Raw genomic sequence first — 25,253 nt, 5'->3', positions numbered from 1 at the left:
TTATATGATTTACTCATGAAAGTGGCCACTTTCTCATTACTTTCATATATTGTTTTAGTAAGTATCCAAAACATACAAGTTTCATTATATAATTCTTCAAGGGATCTTATATCTGTTTTCACTCTTGTATGCTTTTCATACAAGTTTCACATAAGACAGATACAAACTTTATAAGATTTATATATATCTTTTCCATATGGGAACGCACAAATTTCAGCGTTGTGGAATCAATAAAATCTTATCTTATCTTATCTTAAGTGAACATAGTGAAAGTGCCAGTCAAGTCAAGTAATGTGGTATACTGTAAACTCAGTCAAAAATCAAGAAAAGTAAAAAAGAAAGTGAAAGTAGCAAGAACTGTATATATATAAGCTCTGTCTGCCTGCACTGCAAACTGTCCAGAGCCACACAGGAGGAGGTAAGGACTTTCAGAATAACTGTGATATTATTATTTGCATTTCAATGAAGTTACTTCTTCTTTCTATTCTTTGTATTCTTTTTTATAAATTTGTAATTTTTTCACAACAATGTAATTAATTGTCATTTAGTTACAATTGGTGGTGCTACCTAAAAATGCTTCCTTTCTCTCTCTCTCTCAACCTTTTATTTGTATTTTCTAGTGAAATTTTAAAGACAAAAGAAAACAACATTAGACTTTCTTTGTAGGTAGGTGAGTAATGAGTTTATGAAATTACAGTGTTCCCTCGTGTTACGTTCTAAAAATAACCCGCGATAGGTGAAATCCGCAAAGTAGCGAACTTTGCTTTTTACAATTATTATAGATTTTTTAAGGCTGTAAAACCTCTCACTACACACTTTATACACTTTTCTCAGATAGGCATTGACATTTTCATGTTTCTCTCTTGTTTAAACACTCTCAAAGTTCAAACCTTCGTAGAAAAATAAGTCCAGTATTATAGAGTGAAACGAAAGATCAAACCCTGTTTTCAGGTCAAGAACATCGGAATAGAGCAGCTGCGAGAGAATTCAACATTAATGACTCAATGGTACGGAAGTAGAGGAAGCAAGAAGAATGAGATGAGTAAAGTTCGACTTATCGTACTGTTTGGTTTCGCTTAATGCGCCTTACGACGTCGACACAGTTGTATTTGTTGTCTTCTGCTATCGAAGATGTATGTAAATTTGACAAGCTGAATGCATTCTGTACTGTACAGGAGACATGGCACGAGATTGACTGAAAATGGTCTGCAGCTGATCAGGATTCCGATCAGAACACGATGCGCTGTAAAAATAAAAATCACATGCAAAATTGCACCAAAAGAAATCCGCGAAATAGCGAGGAACCACTGTACAACATTTCTTTCAGAAATATTTTTTTATGTCAGTTTAATATTTGATAGTTGACCTGTCCATGTAATTGTCTTGTTTACAGATATGGGATCATGTAAGTCCTGACTTGCTCTAACAACAAAACTGTGTCTTTAAATTAAATGCTGAAAAGCTGTGCAACATTTTGAAAGCAGAAAATTGTTTCCTCAACCTCAACATTTTACTGTGAGACTGGACTCTGCATTTCTAACTTCTAATCAGATTTTTCCCACTATTGCAAGTCAAATTTGTATAACTATAACACTTGATGACACTTAATTATTGAAAACAAGGGATGGTAAAAGTTGATTAAAAGTTGATTTTGAAATGTCCTGATGTTCATATTTTATTCATGTGTTCATATTATGTTACCATTATGTGAACGTGTTATTTTTTCTTTAGCAACTTTTAGTAAGCCATGGAGGCCTTTTCCAGAGTGAGTATGATGGATATACAGTTATTCATTTAGTGCATCTCTACTCCTTTACATGATTTATGTGGTTTGCTGCATTTACTAACTGGTGTGTGTAACAGCACAGCCTCAGTCACAATGCTGTGTATATATTATAAAAAAAAATAAATCATCAAATATTAGAAAATAAAGTCAGGCAGTATTTTCACACGTGTTTGTTTTTCATTGAAACAGGAAAAATGAGAATATCCTGGAATTTCTGAATTCATATAAACCTCGAAATAAGGATGTAAATCATCTCAGAATTTTGTTTATGGGACCAGCTGGTGCAGGAAAATCAAGCTTCATCAACTCTATTGACAGTGTTTTACAAGGTAGAGTTACTGGTCGAGGTTTGACTGATGCAATCTCTGGAAAAACTTTCACTAAAAAGGTATCAATCTACCTTATCTATCTACAAACAAATCAAATACTGATTAAATTACTGATTATAGTTGGTTTAAATGAGGATTTGTTAACTCCATATTCTGCTTTCAGTACAAAACTTTCAAATTCTCCAAAGGCAGTCAAGGTCATTACTCCTTTGTTTGCAACGACATCATGGGCATGGAGCAAAAGAATGCTGGCATTCATGTGGACGACATCAAACTTGCCCTGAGGGGACATGTTACAGATGGTTACGAGGTACACTGTTCTGAACTTTAATTTCAAATCAAATCAAATCACTTTTATTGTCACATCACATGTGCTGGTACACTGGTACAGCACATGTGAGTGAAATTGTGTGCAAGCTTCATAAGCAACAGAGGTTTGCAAAATACAAGAAACATAAGAACAAGGAAAATATAAGAATAGGCAGTAGCGGTTTTTGATACGGGCGACACGGGCGGTTGCCCGGGGCGGCATCGTGGTGGGGGGCGGCATCACGGGCATTGGCAAAAAAAACAAACTACTCGTACTCATGCTGCCCCGACATCATGCCAGCGCATATCGGGAATGTCCTAGGCACCGATTGGGTTTGCTGGGTGTAAGGGCGCCCTCCGTTTGCGAAGTGCGCCTGCTGCTTGCGGCACAGGGAGGAGAGGGCGGGGCGGCGGGTGATTCTCTGGCTGGCTGGAGCAGCGTCTAATAACCAACTCGCAAAATAAAACAAAATTAAAACAAACCAACAAACATGAAAACACCAGACATTATGATACAGATTTATAATTTGCACCGATGTTCTTTCGAAATTCTATACGCGAAAAGTGAGCGCGAGAGCATTCGTTGCGCCTGCTCGCTGCTGAAGTCAAAGTAAACTTTATTGTCATCTCCACTATATACAGTCCAGTATATACAGAGACGAGACGACGAGCCTCCAGTTACAGCAGTGCAAGTAAACAAACAATAAATATAAGAGGAGTAAGAAAATAAATATGCACTTTAGGGCTCGCGGTAAAGGGATTATTGTTATTAATAATCCCTTTACCCGGGTTATTGTTATTAAAATTATAAATTTTAAATTGATTTAAAATTTATAATTTACAGTTTGATGATTTAAAGTCTCACACACAACCCGTCAAAAGGGGAGGAAGACCTGCTGCTTCCAAATAGAGCAGATTTCATTCATAATGTTGTAAATCCAAGTCCATTATGTATTCATGATTTGAACCCTGGGTTGTGCGAAATCCCAGAAATACACCTTAGACAAAGAAAATCTGTGAACTAAGGTGTAGGTCTGTTAGGTTATGTTGTGGTGATCCTCGGGTTGGGGGATGGGTGTTCATACTGGAGTGCAAAATTAAAACCAAGATGGACAAGAAAAGTTCAAAGCCATCAGGTGCTCAGTTTAGAAAAAAGAGAAAAGAAGAGGAGGAGAAATGAGCAAAAGATACAGGTAAGCAGATGTGTCATTGGATAATGGCAGGTCATGTATCCTGAAACAATCAGAATCAGAATACTTTATTAATCCCTAAGGAAATTATGTGGGTTACAGTTGCTCCAAGAAGAAATGGTAAAAATAGTAACAGTAACAGACTAAACTCCAAACAATACATTATGTGACAGATTTTACACATTTAAGAAATAGCACTAATATGTACAGATCACTCAATTATAAATATCAAGGATTAACAGAGGTGATTATAAATAAATATCAAGAAAATTAGTGAGAATATTCCAGAAAAGAGCGTGTGTTCAGCACAATATTAATTAGTCATTGTCAATTCTTTATTTGTCCTGTTCTCATTGTATGGCGAATTATGATGGCTGTTTGGTAGCCGCTTGCATAGTATGCATACTCTCTCTTCATGTATGTGTGTGTTTCTCTGGTGAAATTCAGTATGGCTCCAACAAGTTTTATGTTAATGTATAATCCATAATGTGTGTGTGTGTGTGTGTGTGTGTAGGTGGGGGGGGGGGGGCGCCATAGGGAGTGTTCGCCCAGGGTGCCAAACAGGCCAGGACCGCCACTGAGAATAGGAATATGAGAACTATAAGAATGAATATATGTACAAATATAAGAATGTATGTGCATTACTGAATATTTATACCAAATATATGGTCGTGTTTGGGTCAAATCTTTTTTTTTTTTTTTTTTTTTTGTGTCCCGTTTGGATCTTTAGCCATCAGAATTGTTGTCTTAAGGCCAAGAAAGATGCCAAGCGGATTTATTTTACCAAGTGGATCATCATGGCCTTGCCATATTGGTCCATTTGATTGACCTTTATTATAATTATGAATTTATTTTATTTTCAGTTGCTACAAACGGGACAGACATGACTGGGGGATAGGACAGGGAGAAAGAATGAAAGAAAGAGAGGGAGAGAAAGAAAACCAAAGGGGAGAAGAGACGGTGAGAAGGGGGGGAAGAAAGAAAAAAAAAAAAAAAAAAAAAAAAAAAACACCTGGGTCACCTGTATGGAGAAAAAAAACAGAAGAGAAAGCAAACAACAAAGAGCAACATAATAAAAAAAAACGGCACCATCACAATAAACTAGCTAGCAGTAGATATCAGTAGATACTAAATAATAAACGATATTGTGCAGCACGCAAGATAGACAGCGCACGATGTGCTTTGAGGCAGCAGCCAAGAAAGCTGTAGTCCGCGTCTGTGAATACCCGTGTGTACACCTGTGTGCATACCTGTGTGGATCAGCATGCTTGCATTCCAAAGGTTTCTCCATGTAACGATCTGCTAGGGAGTGTGGGGAGCCACAGCCCCGTCCTCCAGGGCATGAAGCAGGTATGGAGGAGATCAAAACTCCAGACATCCAGAGGCCCCCAGAACACAAGAGACCAAGGAAGACCAACAGAGGGGCAGCCGCGCCACTGTCCCAGTAAGAGCTGAGGAGAGTCCCAGATGAGGGCTCACTCAGCAGCCGCGGAGCAGAAGCCAGGGGGAGTTGCAGTGACGCGCGTGTTTGGGTCAAATCTAACCGATTTACACATTGAAAAACTGAGTGGTTTAATCAACTTTGTGGTGTTCCCGGTCAAAAGTGACCGGGATATAATGTGTGTGTGTGTGTGCATATATATAACATAAAATAAAATAAAATATACAGAGGTTAGCAATTGGATATTGTGCAAAAGAAATGGCATTTATGTACACTATGGAGTGCATAATGTCAAGTTCCGGTAACTGAAAGTGATGTGTCTAGGAAGTGTTCAGCAGTCTGGTGGCCTGATGGAAAAAGCTGTCCCTCAGGCTACGTCCACACGTACCTGGGTATTTTTGAAAACGCAGATTTTTCTATGCGTTTGCACTTTTCGTCCACACGTAAACGGTGTTTTCGGTCACTAAAAACGCCTGCCAGGGTGGATATTTTCAAAAACTCAAAAAGTTTTTGCATTTACGTGTGGATGAGAAAAACGGAGAAAACGCAGCGTCAAAGGTGTGCGCCTTTTTTGACGTCACACTGTGCGCCACGTTATTGTTTCGGTGAAATGAATTTCTACAATACTGTTACTGTTAATTGTACTCTCTGCAGTGTTTAAATGCTTACATATACACACACAGAGTTACTGTCACAGTTACTGTCCCTCCACTAGTGATGGGTCGGTCGCGAACGAAATGGCTCTTAGAGCCGGGTCTTTGACGTGAACGACGCAAGCCGTCGAAACGAAAACGGAAAATCACCGTTTTCAAAAATACCCGTGTACGTGTGGACGTAGCCTCAAAATACCCGTGAACGTCCACACGTACACGGGTATTTCCACCAACCCTTTGGTGTTGGTGGAAAAATGCACCATGTCGACCAATCAAAAAATGATATGGCAACATGACATTTGGTTGTTTAGGCGAGGAGGGCGAAGTTTTAGGAGTGACGGCGAGAGACGAGAGAGAGAGAGAGAGCAGAAAAAGAGAGAGAGCGAGTTTTGAGATGTGAAAGATTTAGCGTGTTTGGAGTGTGTAGTTAACGTGTTGTCTTGTGTAGTTAGTGTGTAGTGTTATGGATAGTTTTGTGTTGTGTGTCAGAACAATGAGGCGACTGCTGTCTCCATTTAAAAAACAGGATGAGTGATACACCTGCTGCTGTCAGACCTGCAGGTATCTATGGGCTCGAAATGTGGTCATAAATATTTTGTACTTGTAAAAAAAGATTTGTATGTGTAAAAAAAATTTATGCGTGCATAAAAAAGATTTGTATGTGTAAAAAAGATTTGTGCATGTGTAAAAAAGATTTGTATGTGTAAAAAAAATTTGTGCATGCATAAAAAAGATTTGTATGTGTAAAAAAGATTTGTGCGTGCGTAAAAAAGATTTGTATGTGTAAAAAAGATTTGTGCATGGGTAAAAAAAGATTTGTATGTGTAAAAAAGATTTGTGTGTGGACTTAGCCCAAAAAACCCCCTGCAAGTTACAACTACGAATTTTGACCCTATTTTTCTTCCTTTAAGCTGATTGGTCAATGTCATGTCAATCACAAATTAAACAATCCAATCAGAGAACAGATGGGTTTGACTGTCGGAGGGGCACTTTTTTGAACTGCAGGTCCTTGAAGGGTAATCTCTATATAAATATCCGATAGCAGTTAGGTCCCCTTACTTTCAGCAGCTGTTGAAAGGATAAAGTTGTGGTATGTCAGTGGTTAGAAATACCATTATTACTTTAGGATTAGTTTAACACAACGTCAGGGCTGACCCGGGACCATTGCTGTGAGTCACAGTGCGCAGCATAAAAGTCCTTTCACATCGGACGCAGGATGTGCTGCTATTGCTAACTAAAAGCAAAGGATCCAGAATTTGTTGCTGGCTGCTGAGCTCTGTGGGTTTTTGCAGCAGTTCTACCTGTACTAGATGCACCTGCTCCTTGTCGTTTTTATCTCTGACTTTATGTGAACTACAAGAGTTTGTGGGGGTTTTTTTGCTAGTTCTTCAAATGTTCAATAAAAACATGTATGCTAATTCATAACGAAGAAAGCTTTGTAATGAAGACTGTCATTTCCAAAACACTGCCCCCCCTGCGTCCGCAGCGCTGTTGAAAAGGCTGTGGAAGTCCCTGTATTAAACACGTAGTCCTGTGACACAAAAATCACCAAACTCGGACGACCACAGACTGTTTTCCTTCGTGGTGATGAAGGAAAACGCTGGGTTGGCATGTAAAAGGGCATTTATTCCCTTCAAAGACCTGCAGTTCAAAAAAAGCGCCCCTCCGACAGCCAAACCCATCTGTTCTCTGATTGGATTGTTACATTTGTGATTGACATGACATTCACCAATCAGATGAACGGAAGAAAAATAGGGTCAAAATTCGTAGTTGTAACTTGCAGGGTTTTTTTGGCTAAGTCCACACACAAATCTTTTTTACACATACAAATCTTTTTTACACACGCACAAATCTTTTTTACGCACGCACAAATCTTTTTTACACACACACAAATCTTTTTTACGCACGCACAAATCTTTTTTACACACGCAAATCTTTTTTACACATACAAATCTTTTTTACACACACACAAATTCTTTTTACACATACAAATCCTGATTTACAAGTACAAAACTGATTTACAAGTACAAAATATTTATGACCACATTTTGAGCCCATAGGTATCAGGCTGTGATGTTCTCCTTTATAGTGGACAGAAATTATTTTTTTGGAGTGGCACAAATAATTTGTGAATGCAGAACACCTGATTGCTCTGTAAATAGTTTGAAATGGTTATAAAAAAGGAAGTAGTAACTAGTAACTATAATTAATTACTTTTTCAAAGTAACTTGCCCAACACTGCTCCTGCCTGATGGAAGTAGTCTGAACAGTTTATGGCTGGACTGACTGGAATCATTGATGATCCTCCCCGCTTTCCTCAAGCTCTGCTTCCTGTAGATGTCCTGGAGGGAGGGAAGCTCACCTCCAATTATCCTTTAGGCACAACGCACAACTCTCTGGAGAGCTTTGCGGTTGTAAGCGGTGCTGTTGCCATACCAGGTGGTGATGCATCCAGTGAGGATGCTCTCAATGGCACAGCAGTAGAAGGTCCTGAAGATGCGGGGGCTCATGCCGAATCTTTTCAGTCTCCTGAGAAAGAAGAGGCGCTGCTGCGCACTCATGTTTTATGAATCAGAACTTATTATGTAGCTGCTTATTTGTCAAAATATGATATCTTATATAAGGTATAACTTTCCTGTCATTTTGGTCGCCACTTTAAAACTACCATTAATTTAGGCACGCTTTACCAAAATAATATATTACTTAAATTCTTACATAACCACATAGTGTTCTTATCTTTCAAATCTCTACTTGTTGAATTGCTTTTTAGTTCATTCCACAACAGCAACTGAACGAGGGCGATCTGGGATACCGCTCATGTCCCAGCCTGAATGACAGAGTTCATGTTCTGGTCACTGTTGTTCCTGCTGGGTTAGTGTCTCTACTAAGTGAAGAGGTTGTGAAAAAGCTGAGAAAAGTCAGACTGGCAGCCAGTGAAATGGGTAAGGCAACAGTTTCAAAATTGTAATACATCATGCGGAATAATTTTGATATGCAAGTCTATAGACAGTAATAATAAAAAATAACAACAACAACAAATACATGACATCTTATTAAGTTTTTGTGTTAACAGACATTCCCCAGCTGGCTATTCTCACCAAAGTTGATGAAGCCTGTCCTAAGGCAAAACAGGATCCCAAAAACATCTACAAGAGCAAGTACCTGAAAGAACAGGTAAATTTTTTCTGTTGGTAGTTTTTGATTTTTGTTTTGCTTTGACTTTTGAAACCTTTTATAAAATGTTAAGTTACATTTTTTAAATTCAGCGCCAAAATCATTTTATACTCACCAATTAACTGACTTTTATTTAATACTCAGGTTGAAAATTTTAGCCAGCTGCTGGGACTCCCAGTGAACTGCATCTTTCTTGTAAAGAACTACAGTTCAGAAAACAGCAGCGATGACGCCACTGATGCTCCTATCCTGTGTGCACTGAAACAAATCGTTGTCTATGGAAACGACTTCCTCACCCACTTGAATGACTAGATGTGAGACTGAACGCAGTACTGACTAAAATATAAATCATGTCTTGTTATACTACTTTAATGAAAACTGCATGGATAACTTGTATTTAGTATAAAGGCATGTGATTGGATTTGAAGCATTCATTTTTGAAAAAAGAAAGTTCTTAAATGTCTGTCTCCAGACGTTATTTATCATTTTATCAGTATTTGTCAGCTGACACACAGTCATGCTGTCATACTGTTAACATTGTCAGTATTAAATGTAAAAACTATAATGACAACCAAAAAATCAAAATGATCTTGTTTCACTATAGACTAAAGACAAATATGCATCCCTTCATTTAAAGAAAAGATTGAATATTGTATTCATTATACATTAAAATGTGAGGCTTCATTAAATCCCTGTAGAGTGACATTTAGTTAGATATAGTCTTGTTATTTTACTCTGTATGGAAAACTTTACAAACATTTAGCCGAAGCTACTCTTATATTTTGATATGCAAAAATCTTTGTTATGGTAGATTTTTTTTATCGGGCTGTGTCATTTTGTTGTAAAATTATTCAGATTATTCACTTCTATTTTGTATGAATGATATTTGATTAGCCCCTTCTTTGTTTCCCTCTATGTTATTCCCTCTGTTGGTATTTTGGTATTTCATGGGTTCAGATGTTTTTAATTACTTACTGTTCTGATTGGGTAATTAGATAATGTAGTAATCTAGAACATATTCTGCTCTGGAGCAGGTTATGTTCTACAGTAGAGACAAGGAAGTAAGAAATCTTTACTTACTGATCAATTTTCTGGAAGATTCTGTCACCATGTATTGAAAATACCTCTGACACCGTTGTGTATAATTTTTCAGTGTTGTCTAATTTCTTTATTTTCCTGATGATCAGCAAGAAATAAAAATTGTTAGCAGCAACTTTATAATTAGATATTTTTCCCTGCTGGCTGCAAATATTTTAACATAATTTACTCAAAATACAGCAGCTTTGTGTTCTCGCTGCCCTTATATCAAATTTGGACATAGCTTCATTTACATTTTAAGTCATTTTAAGTCTAAATATTTCATCTTTATTCTAAGACTGATAAACACCACCAAGTCTGCAACGAAGAGAATAAAAACTAAAAGTTATTTTCAAGCATTAATTTGATGAAATATTGGATCATAATCTGTGGGCTCATAATCCATCACATTCTTCCACGTTTTAATGAAAGAGTCGGTAAATCAATAAGTCTGTTAAGCGTTACTGTCACGGCTGGGGCAGCAGTCGTGTGGTGTATCGAGAAAAGGATCCAGAATGCAGGTACTGGCTGGGGTGCGAGTGAGTGCTTATTTGCAGAAGTGATAAAGTACGGTGGCCCCTAGAGACAAAGCACGTACAAACTCCAAAACACTTGCAAAATCCAAAACACTTACAAACTCCAAAACACATGCAAGCTCCAAAACACTTACAAAATCCAAAACACATGCAAAATCCAAAACACGTACAAAATCCAAAACACATGCAAAATCCAAAACACGTACAAAATACAAAACACGTGCAAACTCCAAAACACGTGCAAACTCCAAAGCACTTACAAAATACAAAACACGTGCAAACTCCAAAACACGTACAAAATACAAAACACATGCAAAATACAAAACACATACAAAATACAAAACACATACAAAATCCAAAACACATGCAAACTCCAAAACACGTACAAAATCCAAAACACGTACAAAATATAAAACACGTGCAAACTCCAAAACACGTACAAAATACAAAACACGTGCAAAATACAAAACACGTACAAAATCCAAAACACGTACAAAATATAAAACACGTGCAAACTCCAAAACACGTACAAAATACAAAACACGTGCAAAATACAAAACACGTACAAAATCCAAAACACGTGCAAAATACAAAACACGTGCAAAATCCAAAACGCCTGTAAAATACAAAACACGTGCAAAATCCAAAACACGTACAAAATCCAAAACACGTGCAAAATACAAAACACGTGCAAAATACAAAACACGTACAAAATCCAAAACACGTGCAAACCCCAAAACACGCGCAAACTCCAAAACACATGCAAATTCCAAAACACAACGGAAGTGCTCCAGGACGCTAGGGGCAGTGTTGAGCTTTTGTTACCTAGTAACTACACAAGCCAGGAAGTACCAATGACCGGATTTGGGGTCTGCAGCCTTAAAGGCCGCATTTTAAGGCCGATTATGTCACAGCGACACGACGAAGACTGTCCCAATTCAAAAGCTGCTCGAAATGCGGCCCTCAGATGCGTCCTAAATTTCCCTGAATTTTAAGGATGGGTCGGTGTAGCCTTCATGACCCAACATATCCCAGACTTCATAGCGCGGTGGTGGTGTGGATAATTTTGCCAAAAAAGAACGGCGGGAGCGGACGAAGAGTAAACTTTCAGAAGTAAGTACTGAATATTATGTCACTTATTTATGCGCAAATGTTTTTATAATGAAGAACATTAAAACATTACTGTTGGCAACATGTCGGGAAAGTTATGTGACATTAGCGACGTTTGTACTAACTTGGTTTTAAAGCCTTTACTTCAAAATATTCGCCGTTCAATAGCTGACTTTAATCTTACAGAGAATGTGATGATTTTATGCGTAATTAAAGTCAGTCATGTCAGTCAGCTGACGGTTCACTCGTTAAGCTGAAAGAAAGATGCTTTAATCACAGGAGTCACACATGTGTCCACTGTACCATCTGGGAACTCTTCTTGTTTAGCACTCGTAATGACACAAACACTAAATCCTCCTTCTCTGGTGCTGTTGTGTAGCAGTGTGTACACCTGAGACTGTCACCTGTCTGTCTGTCCTGCACTCTCTCTCTGTTTCTTTCTCTCTGATTGTGTAATAAAAGTATGAACATGTGTTTATAAGTCACACTTGTGTTTGAATCCTGCAGCTTATCACACATTTGATTTCTATGTGTGACACGTGCAAGTGTCCAGAGTGAGGACAGACTGAGGGACCCACTGCTGCACATCATCTGTGAGGCTTTGCACCCCTGATGATCCACCAGGACAATCTCAGCAGTATGTGAGGAAGAGGAGGAGGAAGAGCCAGCAGCGGCTGACAGATGGAGAGAATAGACAGACTGTTCCCTGTTTGTGAAGGACTGCTAGAAAAGTTTAAAATAACTAATTGTCTGTCCTGAATCAGTCTTATTAGGTAATGTTCAAATAATTTTTATCATTCCTGTGTTTTCAGTGTGGGAGAAAGTACTCAGGGCATTCAGGTTACACACTATGAAAGGCAGCAACAAGTTTAATGTTCAGAAACCTAAAGTATGTATCAGCAGCAGAATGGAACTAAAAATAAATGTTTGTTTCAGTTCTATGAAGCTTTGAGTATTTTGGATCAGTAGCACTGCTGTGTTTGTTGCATCATATTGCTGTAATTGTTTATATGCTTTATATATTCTGAGGTAAGTTGATCTATAGTGTTACATCATATTCTATAAGGATGTTATGTGTTTGTATACTTTCTGCCCAGTTTGACCCATTAGCAGAAGTCAGCCTGTTTAAGGCTCTGATATCTATTCTGTATGACTTAAAGCAGTTATGACATGGTCTGATTTTCTCACCCAATAAAGGAATATTTAATACATCAGTCTACTCTTCATTTTATCAGAAACGGTTATCACAGCTTGTACATTTTCTTTTTACACATGTATGTAAGCATTGAGCCAAATTTAGTAATGCCAACATACTGAAGGAACAACATTTGTCTCTTCTATATGATACACCTATATATGCACTGTCAATATACATTTTGAACCAGCTGCAGATGTCAGAGTAACAACTGACTGACCCCCACATAAAGTGCGTTACAGTAGTCCACAGGGGAAGAAATAAAAGCATGGATCACGGTTTCAAAGTGCTGCCTAGAAAGAAAAGATTTCACTCTTGCCAGTCGCCTTAAATGATAAAAATGGACTGGTCCAACTTAAAACCTTGGGCATTAACAACAGGTTTAAAATAAACCTCCAGGGGTTCCAAATGAAAAGAAGAGGACTCACAGGGGCCACTGGGTCCAAACACCAACAAATCTGTTTTCTTTTCATTCAAATTTAAAAAGTTTAGAGCCAACCAAGCTTTAATGTCATCTAGGCATGTCAAGAGAGGTTTTATTCAGATGCCATCCTTCGGCTTCAGTGGCAAATAAATTTGGCAGTCATTCCTATATACTTGTCTTTGAGTGAAGATTTAAGGTGGTAAGACATGTAAATAACTGCAACTTGAATCTGTACTGAAGCTCAGTATTTGACACAGAGTTCATGTTCACTGCTGTAATAGCTAATAATGACTAATATAATAACCATAATATTGGCCATATTATATTTACATTACCAAAGTGATATGACTTTAGTCTTATGAACAACATTAGCTAATTGTTATTTACTAGCTAATCTTAAATGACTGTTCAGTACAGAAATGAAGCCCAAAAATCATGTTTTACTGTCCTGTGGTCTCAGCCTCAGATACTTATCAAATCACACAAAGCTCTTGTAGAAACAAACAAACAAATGAAAAAAATTTGTTCTCCTTCATTTCTGTCAAAAAAAGTTGTATGACACGTTTCCAGCTGTTAGTATCATGGTTGCTAGGCAACCTGGGAAGCGCGACGGAGACTAGAGCCCATGTGTTTGCAACAAACTTGCCGTTTATTTTGCAAATCGAGCTCAACACTGCCCCTAGCGTCCTGGAGCACTTCCGTTGTGATTTGGAGTTTGCATGTGTTTTGGATTTTGTACGTGTTTTGGAGTTTGCATGTGTTTTGGATTTTGCATGTGTTTTGGATTTTGTATGTGTTTTGGAGTTTGCATGTGTTTTGGATTTTGTACGTGTTTTGGAGTTTGCACGTGTTTTGGATTTTGTACGTGTTTTGTATTTTGCATGTGTTTTGGATTTTGTACGTGTTTTGTATTTTGCATGTGTTTTGGATTTTGTACGTGTTTTGGATTTTGCATGTGTTTTGGATTTTGTACGTGTTTTGGAGTTTGCATGTGTTTTGAATTTTGTACGTGTTTTGGAGTTTGCACGTGTTTTGTATTTTGTACGTGTTTTGGATTTTGCACGTGTTTTGGATTTTGTACGTGTTTTGGATTTTGTATGTGTTTTGGATTTTGTATGTGTTTTGGAGTTTGCATGTGTTTTGGAGTTTGCATGTGTTTTGGAGTTTGTACGTGTTTTGGATTTTGCACGTGTTTTGGATTTTGCACGTGTTTTGGATTTTGCACGTGTTTTGGATTTTGTACCTGTCTTGGTGTTTGCACGTGTTTTGGATTTTGCGTGTGTTTTGGATTTTGTAGATGTTTTGGATTTTGTACCTGTCTCGGTGTTTGCACGTGTCTTGGATTTTGTACGTGTTTTGGATTTTGTACGTGTTTTGGAGTTTGTACGTGTTTTGGAGTTTGCATGTGTTTTGGATTTTGTACGTGTTGAGGAGTTTGTGCGTGCTATTTGGAATTTGTAAGTGTTTTGGAGTTTATACATGCTTTGTCTCTAGGGGCCACCGTAATAAAGAGGCAAAAACACAGGAAGAGCAGAGCAGGGAGCAAACAAACCTAAACTGGGGAAAACTAAAGAACTAACCTGAAACCAAACACACACGGGAGAAGGAGCAAAATGCATGACTGCTGGCAGCAAGACGCAGAATGAATACCAGTTAACACAGAGTAAAGCAGACGACGCAGCAAAGAGCACAGCCTGACACACGCTATAAATACACACACCAGGTAATGAGGAAATGACACGCAGGGGTGGACACAGCCGAAGCTAATGGACAAAACGAGACACAGACCTACAAAGTAAAACAGGAAACACACAGACTGTTTTACGACACAAAACTCGGGGACACGAACAGAGCACAGAGGGAAGACACGGGTAGGGATAATAAACACGACAACCAAACCCAAAGAACTAATACAAAATCAGAATAAACTAAAAAATAATAACAATAAACTCAAAGCGCTGGGTCACAGACCCAGGATTAGTGATGGCCAAATGAAGCTTTCCGAAGCACTGAAGCTTGTATTGAAAAACGGTTCATTACTCGAAGCTTTTCAACACAGTCCTCTCCGGTGACATCTGGTGGTGAAAATTTTGAAGAGCAGCTTGAATCTGCAAAATAAAACGGACTGCTCAATTATCACTGCTCACTCAAGAGTGGAGTTCTCTCTGATATTGGGCCACCGTTCCGTTGCTTTGAACATGTAATTGGTTTTGTTTTCTCGATTGGGGGGGCTGAAAAAAATGTAATGCGTATTTGCGTAATACATTTTGATCAATAAACTTTCCCTATTTAAACATGCACTATGGTGTGGCCTTTCTTTGCTCATAACTCCTTGATGTTGGTAAATACAATAAGTGAGCAATATATATAATATACATATGAGAATGCACAGCACATTATGGAGTATGCCCCTGCTGTGAAGTCCTGCCTCCATCTACTTGTCATTTAATCACTGGACAGCTGGACAAGTTCATACAAAATATTAGATTAGGCCAATTGTCCTATACATATTTTTGACCTAGGGGTAGGATTGATTGTGAACTGGAAAGGGAAAATGCTTAGGAAGCTGAGTACGGCTGCATCGTCACTGATTTGTAGAATCATTTTGATTCGATACAGGATCCGATTCAATTTGATTGGAATCTGGAAAGTTTTGCCTCAGTCAGAAATATTACAATTCTGATCATTTAACAGTATATATCCATAATTTCGTATCTATTAAAAGAAAGCTGACACATGTGAGACTTAATTAGAGATGTAAACAGAGAGTTATGAAACCTGCAGCTGCAGAAGCCAGCGAAAAAAAAAGAGGCAAACACAGCGCGGACCCGACGACACATCAAAATCTGATTCTGACGCGTCGGGTCCGCGCTCTGTGTTTACGTTTGTATGCAGAATCCGTAAACCTGCTCCCAGTTACTGTTTTAGCTGTATGGTGTTTGACGACATGTTGTGAGGTTTAACCTGAGATGCTGGCGTTTCAGGCATAATAACGTTAATTTACAAATCGACACGGGATTTTAATGAATCAATATCACTTTATTCAATTTAGCATGGATTGTAATCAGAAAAGCGATAATCAAAACCCACCCCTAATGAAGAACTTGCAAACTAAAAACATGATCTATGTAAGGTAGCCCTTTTGTTATTTACATTTAAAAAGAGGATTAGTGTTACTGTGCGCTGGCTGAGTCTGTTTCTTTTCTTAGAAATAGTTTCTTCTGCCCTGGAGAAAATCCACTTGCATGGAACAGAAGAGGCTGTGGAGTGCAGGAACTACACTGCAAGTTGGTAGATATGCAGGTATCCCTGGATCCTGCAGACTATCACCTAAAAACAATAAACAAAATGATTTTCTAAACTGTGTAGCAATGTAATGTACGTATAGTGTCAAATACATTTTTGTAGTCTTCATTAGCTTTAATTCACATGGAAGTGTTCCTAAAGTCATATGCTGTAATGATATTTACATTATGAAAACATGATTTTGGACATTTCAAGTTTTTCACTTCGGCAGATAAAATGAATTGAGCAAAATCAACTCAAAATATTTCCACACGCCAGAACGTCCTCTCTTCCTCGCTGGCTCCATATCTGTCAGTGGAATGATCACCTCTTCGCTATCTGTCACCATCAACACACTCCACGAATCCCGTGGATGATACACTTCCTTATATCCGTTTGAATCAGGTACCGAAGCAGTTATGTGCGTAATGAAGCTTCGGACTTCACTGGTCACGTGACTTTTGCCAAACGAAGCAAGCCTCGACACAGTGCTTCTGAACCAGTGTGTTGTTTTTTTTCGACACACGCTCCGGAGCGTCAGCTTCAAACGGGCCATCACTACCCAGGATCATGACAGTTACAGTCTTCATTTTTGCCCGCTTTCTTTCTTGCCTTCAAATAGGCCAAACTTCATTAATATGTAGCAACTTATTTCCAGTCTTACTGACCAAATGCTCAAACTTTTAATGTTATATTACTCTACTATACTTTCCTTCTCATAAACACCACTGTTTTTTTCTGCAGCAGCTGTTTTGTTTTTAGTTTTTCTTATAGGCTACTACATTTTTATTTTCCTTTTAAAAATCAGCCACTATTTTGCTAGCATCAATAACTGTGATTGGTTAGATACTGGAAATGCCACCCTTTTCATGTACTATCTAATTTATCAAGCTGATAATCAGCTTCATGTGACTGGTCATCCGGACCACCAATGTAAGATAAGATAAGATAACCTTTATTAGTCCCACGCATGGGAAATTTGTTTTGTTACAGCAGTGGACAGTGCAAAGTTGCATAGAAAAATTAGAAGAAAAAAACACTGGAATAATATATCCATAAGATACTGTACACAATAGAATAGAAGAAAATAAATTAAAATAAAATACTATATACAATCGAATAAAATAGAATACAAATGCTATATACAATATGAGTATAATACAATGATGCCAGAAAGAGTATTGCACTTAGTGTTATTGCTATTGCACATGTGTGGATGTGTGTGTTTGAAAAGGAAAAGTGAATCCAGATAATCATTGTCAAGGGCGGAGGTTTTGCCTTTATCTATCTATCTTTCTAGCTAGCTAACAATGGCTATCCTTAAATGATAAACTGCTGTCCAAGAATATTGCAGTGGATGGCAATATTAAAGCATGCCTGAAAAATCAAACACTCTGCAGATTGCACTGAGACACACTGAAACGAAGCAGAGGATTCTTTGGTGATGTGAGGGAGAAAAAGATTCAAGGTGATGTGTGTTCAGATCACATAAGTCATATATTACTGCAGATACATGTTTACTATTGTTTGTTTACTGTTAGTTGGTTCTGTCACATTACTGTCTCCCCTAAATCACTTTATGTTGGTTGACCTCTCAGGTCTGCCACAGAAATACTCATTTTACTCTGGAAAATATTTAACTGATAGATTAAAAAGCTGCAAAGAAGAAAAAAAAGAGCACTAAAAAAAAACTTTACACAATTTCATAGATGAGAATTTGAATTTACTTTCATTCATAAAATTAACATATATTTTATTTATTTTATTTGTTTTTGGTGTAGGATGCCTATTAATGTAAAAAAAAACAAAAAACAAATAAAAATTACTGACAATAGATGTATATTGTATTTAATATATGTATTGAATAAAAGAATATTATTAAAAACATAAAAGTTAAAAAAAAATGGCTTGCACATTTCTTAGCCAAGAAAATAAAAATCAGCATGCAAAGAAGTACTCTGACATGCCTGTTCACACCCAAAGGTCATTTCAACACAGCAATAAACACGGCTCAGCAGGTCTACAGGCTGTTGACCTGGTCCTCTCCAAAGTTGATCATCTGCTTCAGAGCAGCCCAGTATCAGTACGTTGCCATCATCACCTGTTTGAATCTCAGAGTGGTAGTTCTTTATTTTACTTGAAATTTACTCTAATTAAATTGTTGGTAAAAAAAAAAAAGAAAAAAAAAAAAAGAATTCCAGCTAACTTAAAGAAAAATTACCACCAGAAAAGTAACTGTCCTTTCAAGTAGGAACTCTTATACACATTTCTTATATTTTCTTTGACTTCTGGACAGGCTTCATCAATTTTGGTGAGAACTGCCATTTGAGGAATTCCTGTAAATACACAGATCAGAGCTGAGGTGATATTTATCAGCTTATTTATTTCAATATGAGTTTATCCTATAGCCAAGCTTGGGTCTTATATCCCTCATTTGTTTTATCATATCATCACTCAGATGTTTTATGTTGTTGGCATCGATCACACACATGAACTTTGTCATTTAGAGTGGGCACTATGTTGTGGTCATGATCATGTTCGGATAATGAAGATTCAGGATTGAACTGGAAAACAATCAAATCAGTTAAACAAGTATATACAAATTTTTCACATATATACATGCAGAGTGTGCTTTCTCCCAAGGGTAACGAGGGATTTCCCCCTTCCGGTTTACATGTCCATGCCTCTGCCAGATTTTTATCCCTGTTAAACAAATGTATTCCTCTCCTCTGATTTTTAAATCTAACTTTTAAATACACCGTATGTGTTATTTAAAGGCATAATTAAATCGTGTCATTGTATACACCATTCAATTGTGTCTGCAAAAAATGCCTTAAACACCATGATACCTTGTAACCATCCTTCACATGCCCCTTCATAGCCAGTATGATATCTTCCACCTTAACTCCTGTGTCCTTCTCAAGGCCCATGATGTCAGTGAAGGCAAAAGGATACAAAATTCCTGGTCCTCCTTTGTGGATTTTGAAAGTTTCATACTGTAAAACAGAAGGTTTTAACGATTCAGATAACAGGGTTACCTAATCACTGAAGACTACAAAGCTGGTTTCTGGTTTAGTATAAGGCTGATATCTGTGAGAACAACTACGGAGAAAAGTAAAGTGAAACTAATCTTCAGACAAAGATTCAAGAAGCAAAAAATAAAAAAAACCCCATCTGTCACGCAAGAGCAGACCAAATCCTAAGACCTCTAAGTGCTAATCTTTACTGTGCTGTAGTGGAAAAACAAGTGAGCTTGGTTCTACGTGCAGCTTTATAGCTGTTTAGTTTCAGTCCCCTAGTTTTGTTACAAATTGCATGACTTTTGTTTAATAAATTGCACAAAATACATGAGCTTGACTAAACCATACTAGAATTAAAACATACTGTTTTAGTGAAGCTCTTTCCAGAAATTCCATCTGCCAAAGCATTTGCAGCCATTCTGCCTTGTAAAAGAGCATCAACTGAGTTGATGAAGCTGGACTTGCCGGCACCAACGGGTCCATGAAGAAGAATTCTGAGGTGCTGGAGCTCAGAGTTATGAGGCTGGTAATTATTTATGCTTCGGAGATCACTGGTTTTGCCACTGTTCAAAGAAGAATATTTATGAAGTTAAAGTCAAGAAAGTGAAAGTGAAAGTGATAGTGGTGCAGATACAGTGGTGAGACTATGCTATGAACACCAATGAGGATGGGAAATTCAGCTGACAGCAACAGATTTTTGCAAGTAATTAATTTACAACGTTTACGTGGCAACAAAAAGCCCATTAAGGATCAAACACTCACTTCCACTGTATTTTCCTCCATTCTTCACTTAAAGCTGAAAAATTGCACAGAGTTGACAAAGAAAACAGAAAATATTTTTTAAGAAAGCATTTCTTAAAAATATGTAATTTTTTCTGATCTGTTTGACTTTATTGTGTTATGTTTTATCTTACTCGTTGGAGTGTTTACAGGTCGAGACTTTTGTCCTCCCATTGCTAAAAAAAAAGCACAATAGTACATCCATACATATGCATTAAAACATTTAGAACATAACACTCTTTGCCCAAAATCTATTAGACCAATGAAAGTACCAATGCTTTCATTGCTATATTAATCAAACTGGGGAAATACAATTCACTAATGTATTTTTATTGATTAAAAAATTAAATAACAGGAAAATGTGTTTTTGAAAAAATATATTAAATTTATTATGTTTGTAATACAGTTTTAGCATGCTAAAAATATTCCCATAGTGTCACAATGATCATCCATCCTTGATTGCATTTATGAATGCAGAAGAATACACACTTTAGTTTTACTTTTAGTTGAAGCATTTTGTTGATAAAATAAAAAAATAATCCTTACCTTGAAAACTTGTACCTAATTAACGTTTTCCTGTTGTATGTGCCTGTCGAACTAAATAGGAACGACAACTTTTGAGACCATGAAGTGGAACTAATGACTGCCACCATGTTGCAAGCTACAAATATGGGAAATACGTTCACATACTTGTTTTGTCTTCTGACTGGCGAGCACAGCACCGTCTACACTGTACATGATTTTCTTTCAGAATAAGCCAATCATCTCCTATTCAATTCAATTCAATTTTATTTATATAGCGCCAAATCACAACAAAAGTCACCTCAAGGCGCTTCATAGATACAGAGAAAAACCCAACAATCATATGACCCCCTATGAGCAAGCACTTTGGCGACAGTGGGAAGGAAAAACTCCCTTTTAACAGGAAGAAACCTCCGGCAGAACCACGCTCAGGGAGGGGCGGCCATCTGCTGCGACCGGTTGGGGTGAGAGAAGGAAGACAGGATAAAGACATGCTGTGGAAGAGAGACAGAGGTTAATAACAGATATGATTCAATGCAGAGAGGTCTATTAATACATAGTGAGTGAGAAAGGTGACTGGAAAGGAAAAACTCAATGCATCATGGGAATCCCCCAGCAGCCTACATCTATTGCAGCATAACTAAGGGAGGATTCAGGGTCACCTGGTCCAGCCCTAACTATATGCTTTAGCAAAAAGGAAAGTTTTAAGCCTAATCTTAAAAGTAGAGATAGTGTCTGTCTCCCGAATCCAAACTGGAAGCTGGTTCCACAGAAGAGGGGCCTGAAAACTGAAGGCTCTCCCTCCCATTCTACTTTAAAATACTCTAGGAACAACAAGTAGGCCTGCAGAGCGAGAGCGAAGCGCTCTAATAGGGTGATATGGTACTACAAGGTCATTAAGATAAGATGGGGCCTGATTATTTAAGACCTTGTATGTGAGGAGCAGGATTTTGAATTAAATTCTGGATTTAACAGGAAGCCAATGAAGGGAAGCCAAAACAGGAGAAATATGCTCTCTTTCTAGTCCCTGTCAGGACTCTTGCTGCAGCATTTTGGATTAGTTGAAGGCTTTTCAGCGAGTTTTTTGGACATCCTGATAATAATGAATTACAGTAGTCCAGCCTGGAAGTAATAAATGCATGAACTAGTTTTTCAGCGTCACTCTGAGACAGGATATTTCTAATTTTAGAGATGTTGCGCAAATGGAAGAAAGCAGTCTTACATATTTGTTTAATATGTGCGTTGAAGGACATGTCCTGGTCAAAAATGACTCCAAGGTTCCTCACAGCGTTACTGGAGGCCAAGGTAATGCCATCCAGAGTAAGAATCTGGTTAGATACCATATTTCTAAGATTTTCAGGGCCGAGTACAATAACCTCAGTTTTATCTGAATTAAGAAGCAGAAAGTTAGCGGCCATCCAGGTCTTTATGTCTTTAAGACATTCCTGCAGTTTAACTAATTGGTGTGTGTCATCTGGCTTCATGGACAGATAGAGCTGGGTGTCATCAGCATAGCAGTGAAAATGTATGCTATGTCTTCTAATGATACTGCCTAAGGGAAGCATGTATAATGTAAACAGAATTGGTCCTAGCACTGAACCCTGTGGAACTCCATAATTAACCTCAGTGTGTGAAGAGGACTCTCCATTTACATGCACAAATTGGAGTCTATTAGATAGATATGATACAAACCACTGCAGCGCAGTACCTGTAATACCTACAGCATGTTCTAATCGCTCTAATAGGATATTATGGTCGACAGTATCGAACGCTGCACTGAGGTCTAGCAGGACAAGCACAGAGATGAGTCCACTGTCAGAGGCCATAAGAAGATCATTTGTAACCTTCACTAAAGCTGTTTCTGTGCTGTGCTGAGCTCTGAAACCTGACTGAAACTCTTCAAATAAACCATTCCTCTGCAGATGATCTGTTAGCTGTTTGACAACTACTCTTTCAAGGATTTTTGATATGAAAGGAAGGTTGGAGATTGGCCTATAATTAGCTAAGACTACTGGGTCTCGAGATGGCTTTTTGAGTAAAGGTTTAACTACAGCCAGCTTGAAGGCCTGTGGTACATAGCCGATCATTAGAGATAGGTTGATCATATTTAAGATCGAAGAATTAATTAATGGCAGGACTTCTTTGAGCAGTTTTGTAGGAATGGGGTCTAAAAGACAGGTTGATGGTTTGGAGGAAGTAATTATTGAAGTTAACTCAGAAAGATCAATTGGAGAAAAAGAGTCTAACTTAACATCAATGGTACCAAGAGTAGCTGTAGATAATATTACATCTGTGGGATGATTATTGGTAATTTTTTCTCTAATGATAAAAATTTTATTTGTGAAGAAGTTCATGAAGTCATTACTAGTTAACGTTAAAGGGATGGTTGGCTCAAAAGAGCTCTGACTTTTTGTCAGCCTGGCTACAGTGCTGAAGAGAAACCTGGGGTTGTTCTTATTTACTTCAATCAGTGATGAATAGTACGATGTTCTGGCTTTGCGGAGGGCTTTCTTATAAAGCAGCAAACTATTTCTCCAGGCTAAATGATGATCCTCTAGATTTGTGACACGCCATTTCCTCTCCAGATTACGAGTCATCTGCTTTAGGGTACGTGTTTGAGAATTATACCATGGAGTCAGGTACTTCTGATTTGAGGCCTTAGTTTTCACAGGAGCTACAGTATCCAGAGTCGTACGTAGTGAGGAGGTGAAATTATTAACAAGATAATCGACCTCTGTTGGGGTAGCATTCAGATAGCTGCTCTGCTCTGTGTTGGTACAGGGCATTGGAGATGATAACAGTGGGTGGATTATATTCTTAAACTTACTACTACCTACTGTGGAGATATTTTAAACAATGATTCTTAGTTAATTTTAAGACCCATAACATGTATAGATGTAAATGTATCCTGTAATTAGACCACAGCAAATATGCTGAAAGTCTTTTTTTATGCTGAGATGGGCCTCCCACCTGTAATACCTCCACAGCGCACTTGGGGGTAGCAACCCAACAGCTAAAGCTTGTGCGGCTTGAATCATGAAACACGACAATGATCCCAAGTTCAGCAAGAAATTTACAACGAGCCGATGAAGCAATGGCCATGCATCATACTGATGTCATTGAAGATTTATTTTAATCTTTCCCTCCTTCAGACACAAAAACTAAACAAAAATAAAATGTAAAAGTTTAAAACAGAAATCTCTCAGTCCTTTCAAAGCCTCTCATGCTAGTATAAATCAATAAACACCAACATGATGAAGTCAGATGAAGTCACTGAAAATGGATCTCTTTGACCTCATAAAGCTGTATAAATATTAAACAAAATATGAACAAGGACCATTAACATGTGCAACAAGAGTTGCACATGTAAACATGCAGAATGAGGTTATTTTATGGCTGCATGTCTGTTTGGTGTATCCATGCTTTTCTGACCCACAATACCCCCGGCCATGCTCTCAAGTGACCGTTACACGCTCCATTAAATAAAGTTTATATGAAGATCACAAACCATCTATAACCAAAACTTTATTTTATGGTCACACATTATATATATACATTTTTAAGCAATATTACCTTGTTAAATGTTTTTAACATCTTATTTAAATATATTTTTAACCATTTTTACAGACAAAATAAACTTAAATTCACATGAACTCATGACAGAAATCTACTGCTCGGCCATGTGCTATAAAGAACACATGGCCTAAACAGCAAGCTAAAAATATCTGAGACAGCAGCATCAGTTGAGATAGTTTCCAGGACTTTGTTGTGAAACTGTAAACAGACACTGATAAAAGTTAAAGAAAACAATAAAGAAGTAAACAACAACATCGCAGTGTAATTACATAAATCATGGAACAACATGAGTTCACAACAACTGCACACTCCATTCAGTAATACGGTAAGCTTTTCCACAACGCACTGCAATATTAAAGTGAACAGCTCAGGAAAATGATCAGAGAAATCACATAAGTCGGATATTTCTGTGATGCACGCATCAAACCCCCGAGATCGCACCAAGTCCAGTTTGTGTTATTTTTCATGAGTGGAGCCAGTGACCCACTGGGTCAGGTTAACACAGTCTATAACATTTAGAAAGTACTTGACCAGAGGTTTAGACTCATACCAGACATAAATATTAAAATCACAAAAGACTGTCAGGCTTCTGAAAAATTTTGGCCATAAAATCAGACAATTCTTTGATAAAGTCCTTCTTAAACTTCGGAGGACAATATGTTAGTGCACAGAGCACAGGACTGCTGACATGTGCACATAAATGGTCCGCAGGTGCGCATTCACTCTCAAATAAAAAAAAAGAGGCACACCAGATAAGAAGTTACAACGCGCGTTTGCGTACATTAGATTTTCTGGACAGACATTTGTTTAGAACTCTTAAAGATGTTGAAGAAGCAAGCTCCTTTA

General features: G+C 37.7%; 2 protein-coding genes across 7 annotated transcripts; one reads left to right on the top strand and one right to left on the bottom strand.

Moving 5' to 3' along the window:
- Positions 1-424: 424 nt before the first annotated feature.
- LOC120747066 (interferon-induced protein 44-like) lies at positions 425-10,100 on the top strand. 6 transcript variants are annotated; one of them, XM_040052698.1, is made up of 8 exons: positions 425-666; positions 1,394-1,405; positions 1,732-1,765; positions 1,976-2,174; positions 2,279-2,425; positions 8,479-8,650; positions 8,782-8,882; positions 9,027-10,100. In XM_040052698.1, the coding sequence occupies exons 2-8, from the start codon at positions 1,396-1,398 to the stop codon at positions 9,192-9,194; spliced, it is 831 nt and encodes a 276-aa protein (XP_039908632.1). In that variant the 5' UTR covers positions 425-666; positions 1,394-1,395; the 3' UTR covers positions 9,195-10,100. The 6 variants fall into 6 exon arrangements, with proteins under 6 accessions (XP_039908632.1, XP_039908618.1, XP_039908624.1 ...); XM_040052707.1 differs by having other exon boundaries at positions 645-670; XM_040052684.1 differs by having other exon boundaries at positions 1,394-1,765.
- Positions 10,101-18,944: 8,844 nt separating this feature from the next.
- On the bottom strand, positions 18,945-20,498 carry LOC120747155 (interferon-induced protein 44-like). The gene is made up of 4 exons (XM_040052811.1): positions 20,444-20,498; positions 20,292-20,325; positions 19,894-20,092; positions 18,945-19,505 (listed from the first exon to the last, which is right to left on the bottom strand). Exons 1-4 carry the CDS (start codon positions 20,481-20,483, stop codon positions 19,293-19,295), a joined length of 486 nt encoding a protein of 161 aa, XP_039908745.1. The 5' UTR covers positions 20,484-20,498; the 3' UTR covers positions 18,945-19,292.
- Positions 20,499-25,253: the final 4,755 nt, after the last annotated feature.

This window comes from Simochromis diagramma, unplaced genomic scaffold (genome assembly GCF_900408965.1).
Source record: "Simochromis diagramma unplaced genomic scaffold, fSimDia1.1 OVJJ01000321.1, whole genome shotgun sequence".
Lineage (NCBI taxonomy): Eukaryota > Metazoa > Chordata > Actinopteri > Cichliformes > Cichlidae > Simochromis > Simochromis diagramma.
This window is presented reverse-complemented; position numbering and strand designations above follow the sequence as displayed.

Coding starts and splice junctions, on each gene's coding strand:
- LOC120747066 (XM_040052684.1), top strand. CDS start 1,665: ATGTTCATATTTTATTCATGTGTTCATATTATGTTACCATTATGTGAA. Junction 2,426..8,478: donor ATGTTACAGATGGTTACGAG/GTACACTGTTCT, acceptor ATTGCTTTTTAG/TTCATTCCACAACAGCAACT. Junction 8,883..9,026: donor GCAAGTACCTGAAAGAACAG/GTAAATTTTTTC, acceptor TTTAATACTCAG/GTTGAAAATTTTAGCCAGCT.
- LOC120747155 (XM_040052811.1), bottom strand. CDS start 20,483: ATGGGAGGACAAAAGTCTCGACCTGTAAACACTCCAACGA. Junction 20,093..20,291: donor TGGAGGAAAATACAGTGGAA/GTGAGTGTTTGA, acceptor TTCTTTGAACAG/TGGCAAAACCAGTGATCTCC. Junction 19,506..19,893: donor GAAAGAGCTTCACTAAAACA/GTATGTTTTAAT, acceptor TCTGTTTTACAG/TATGAAACTTTCAAAATCCA.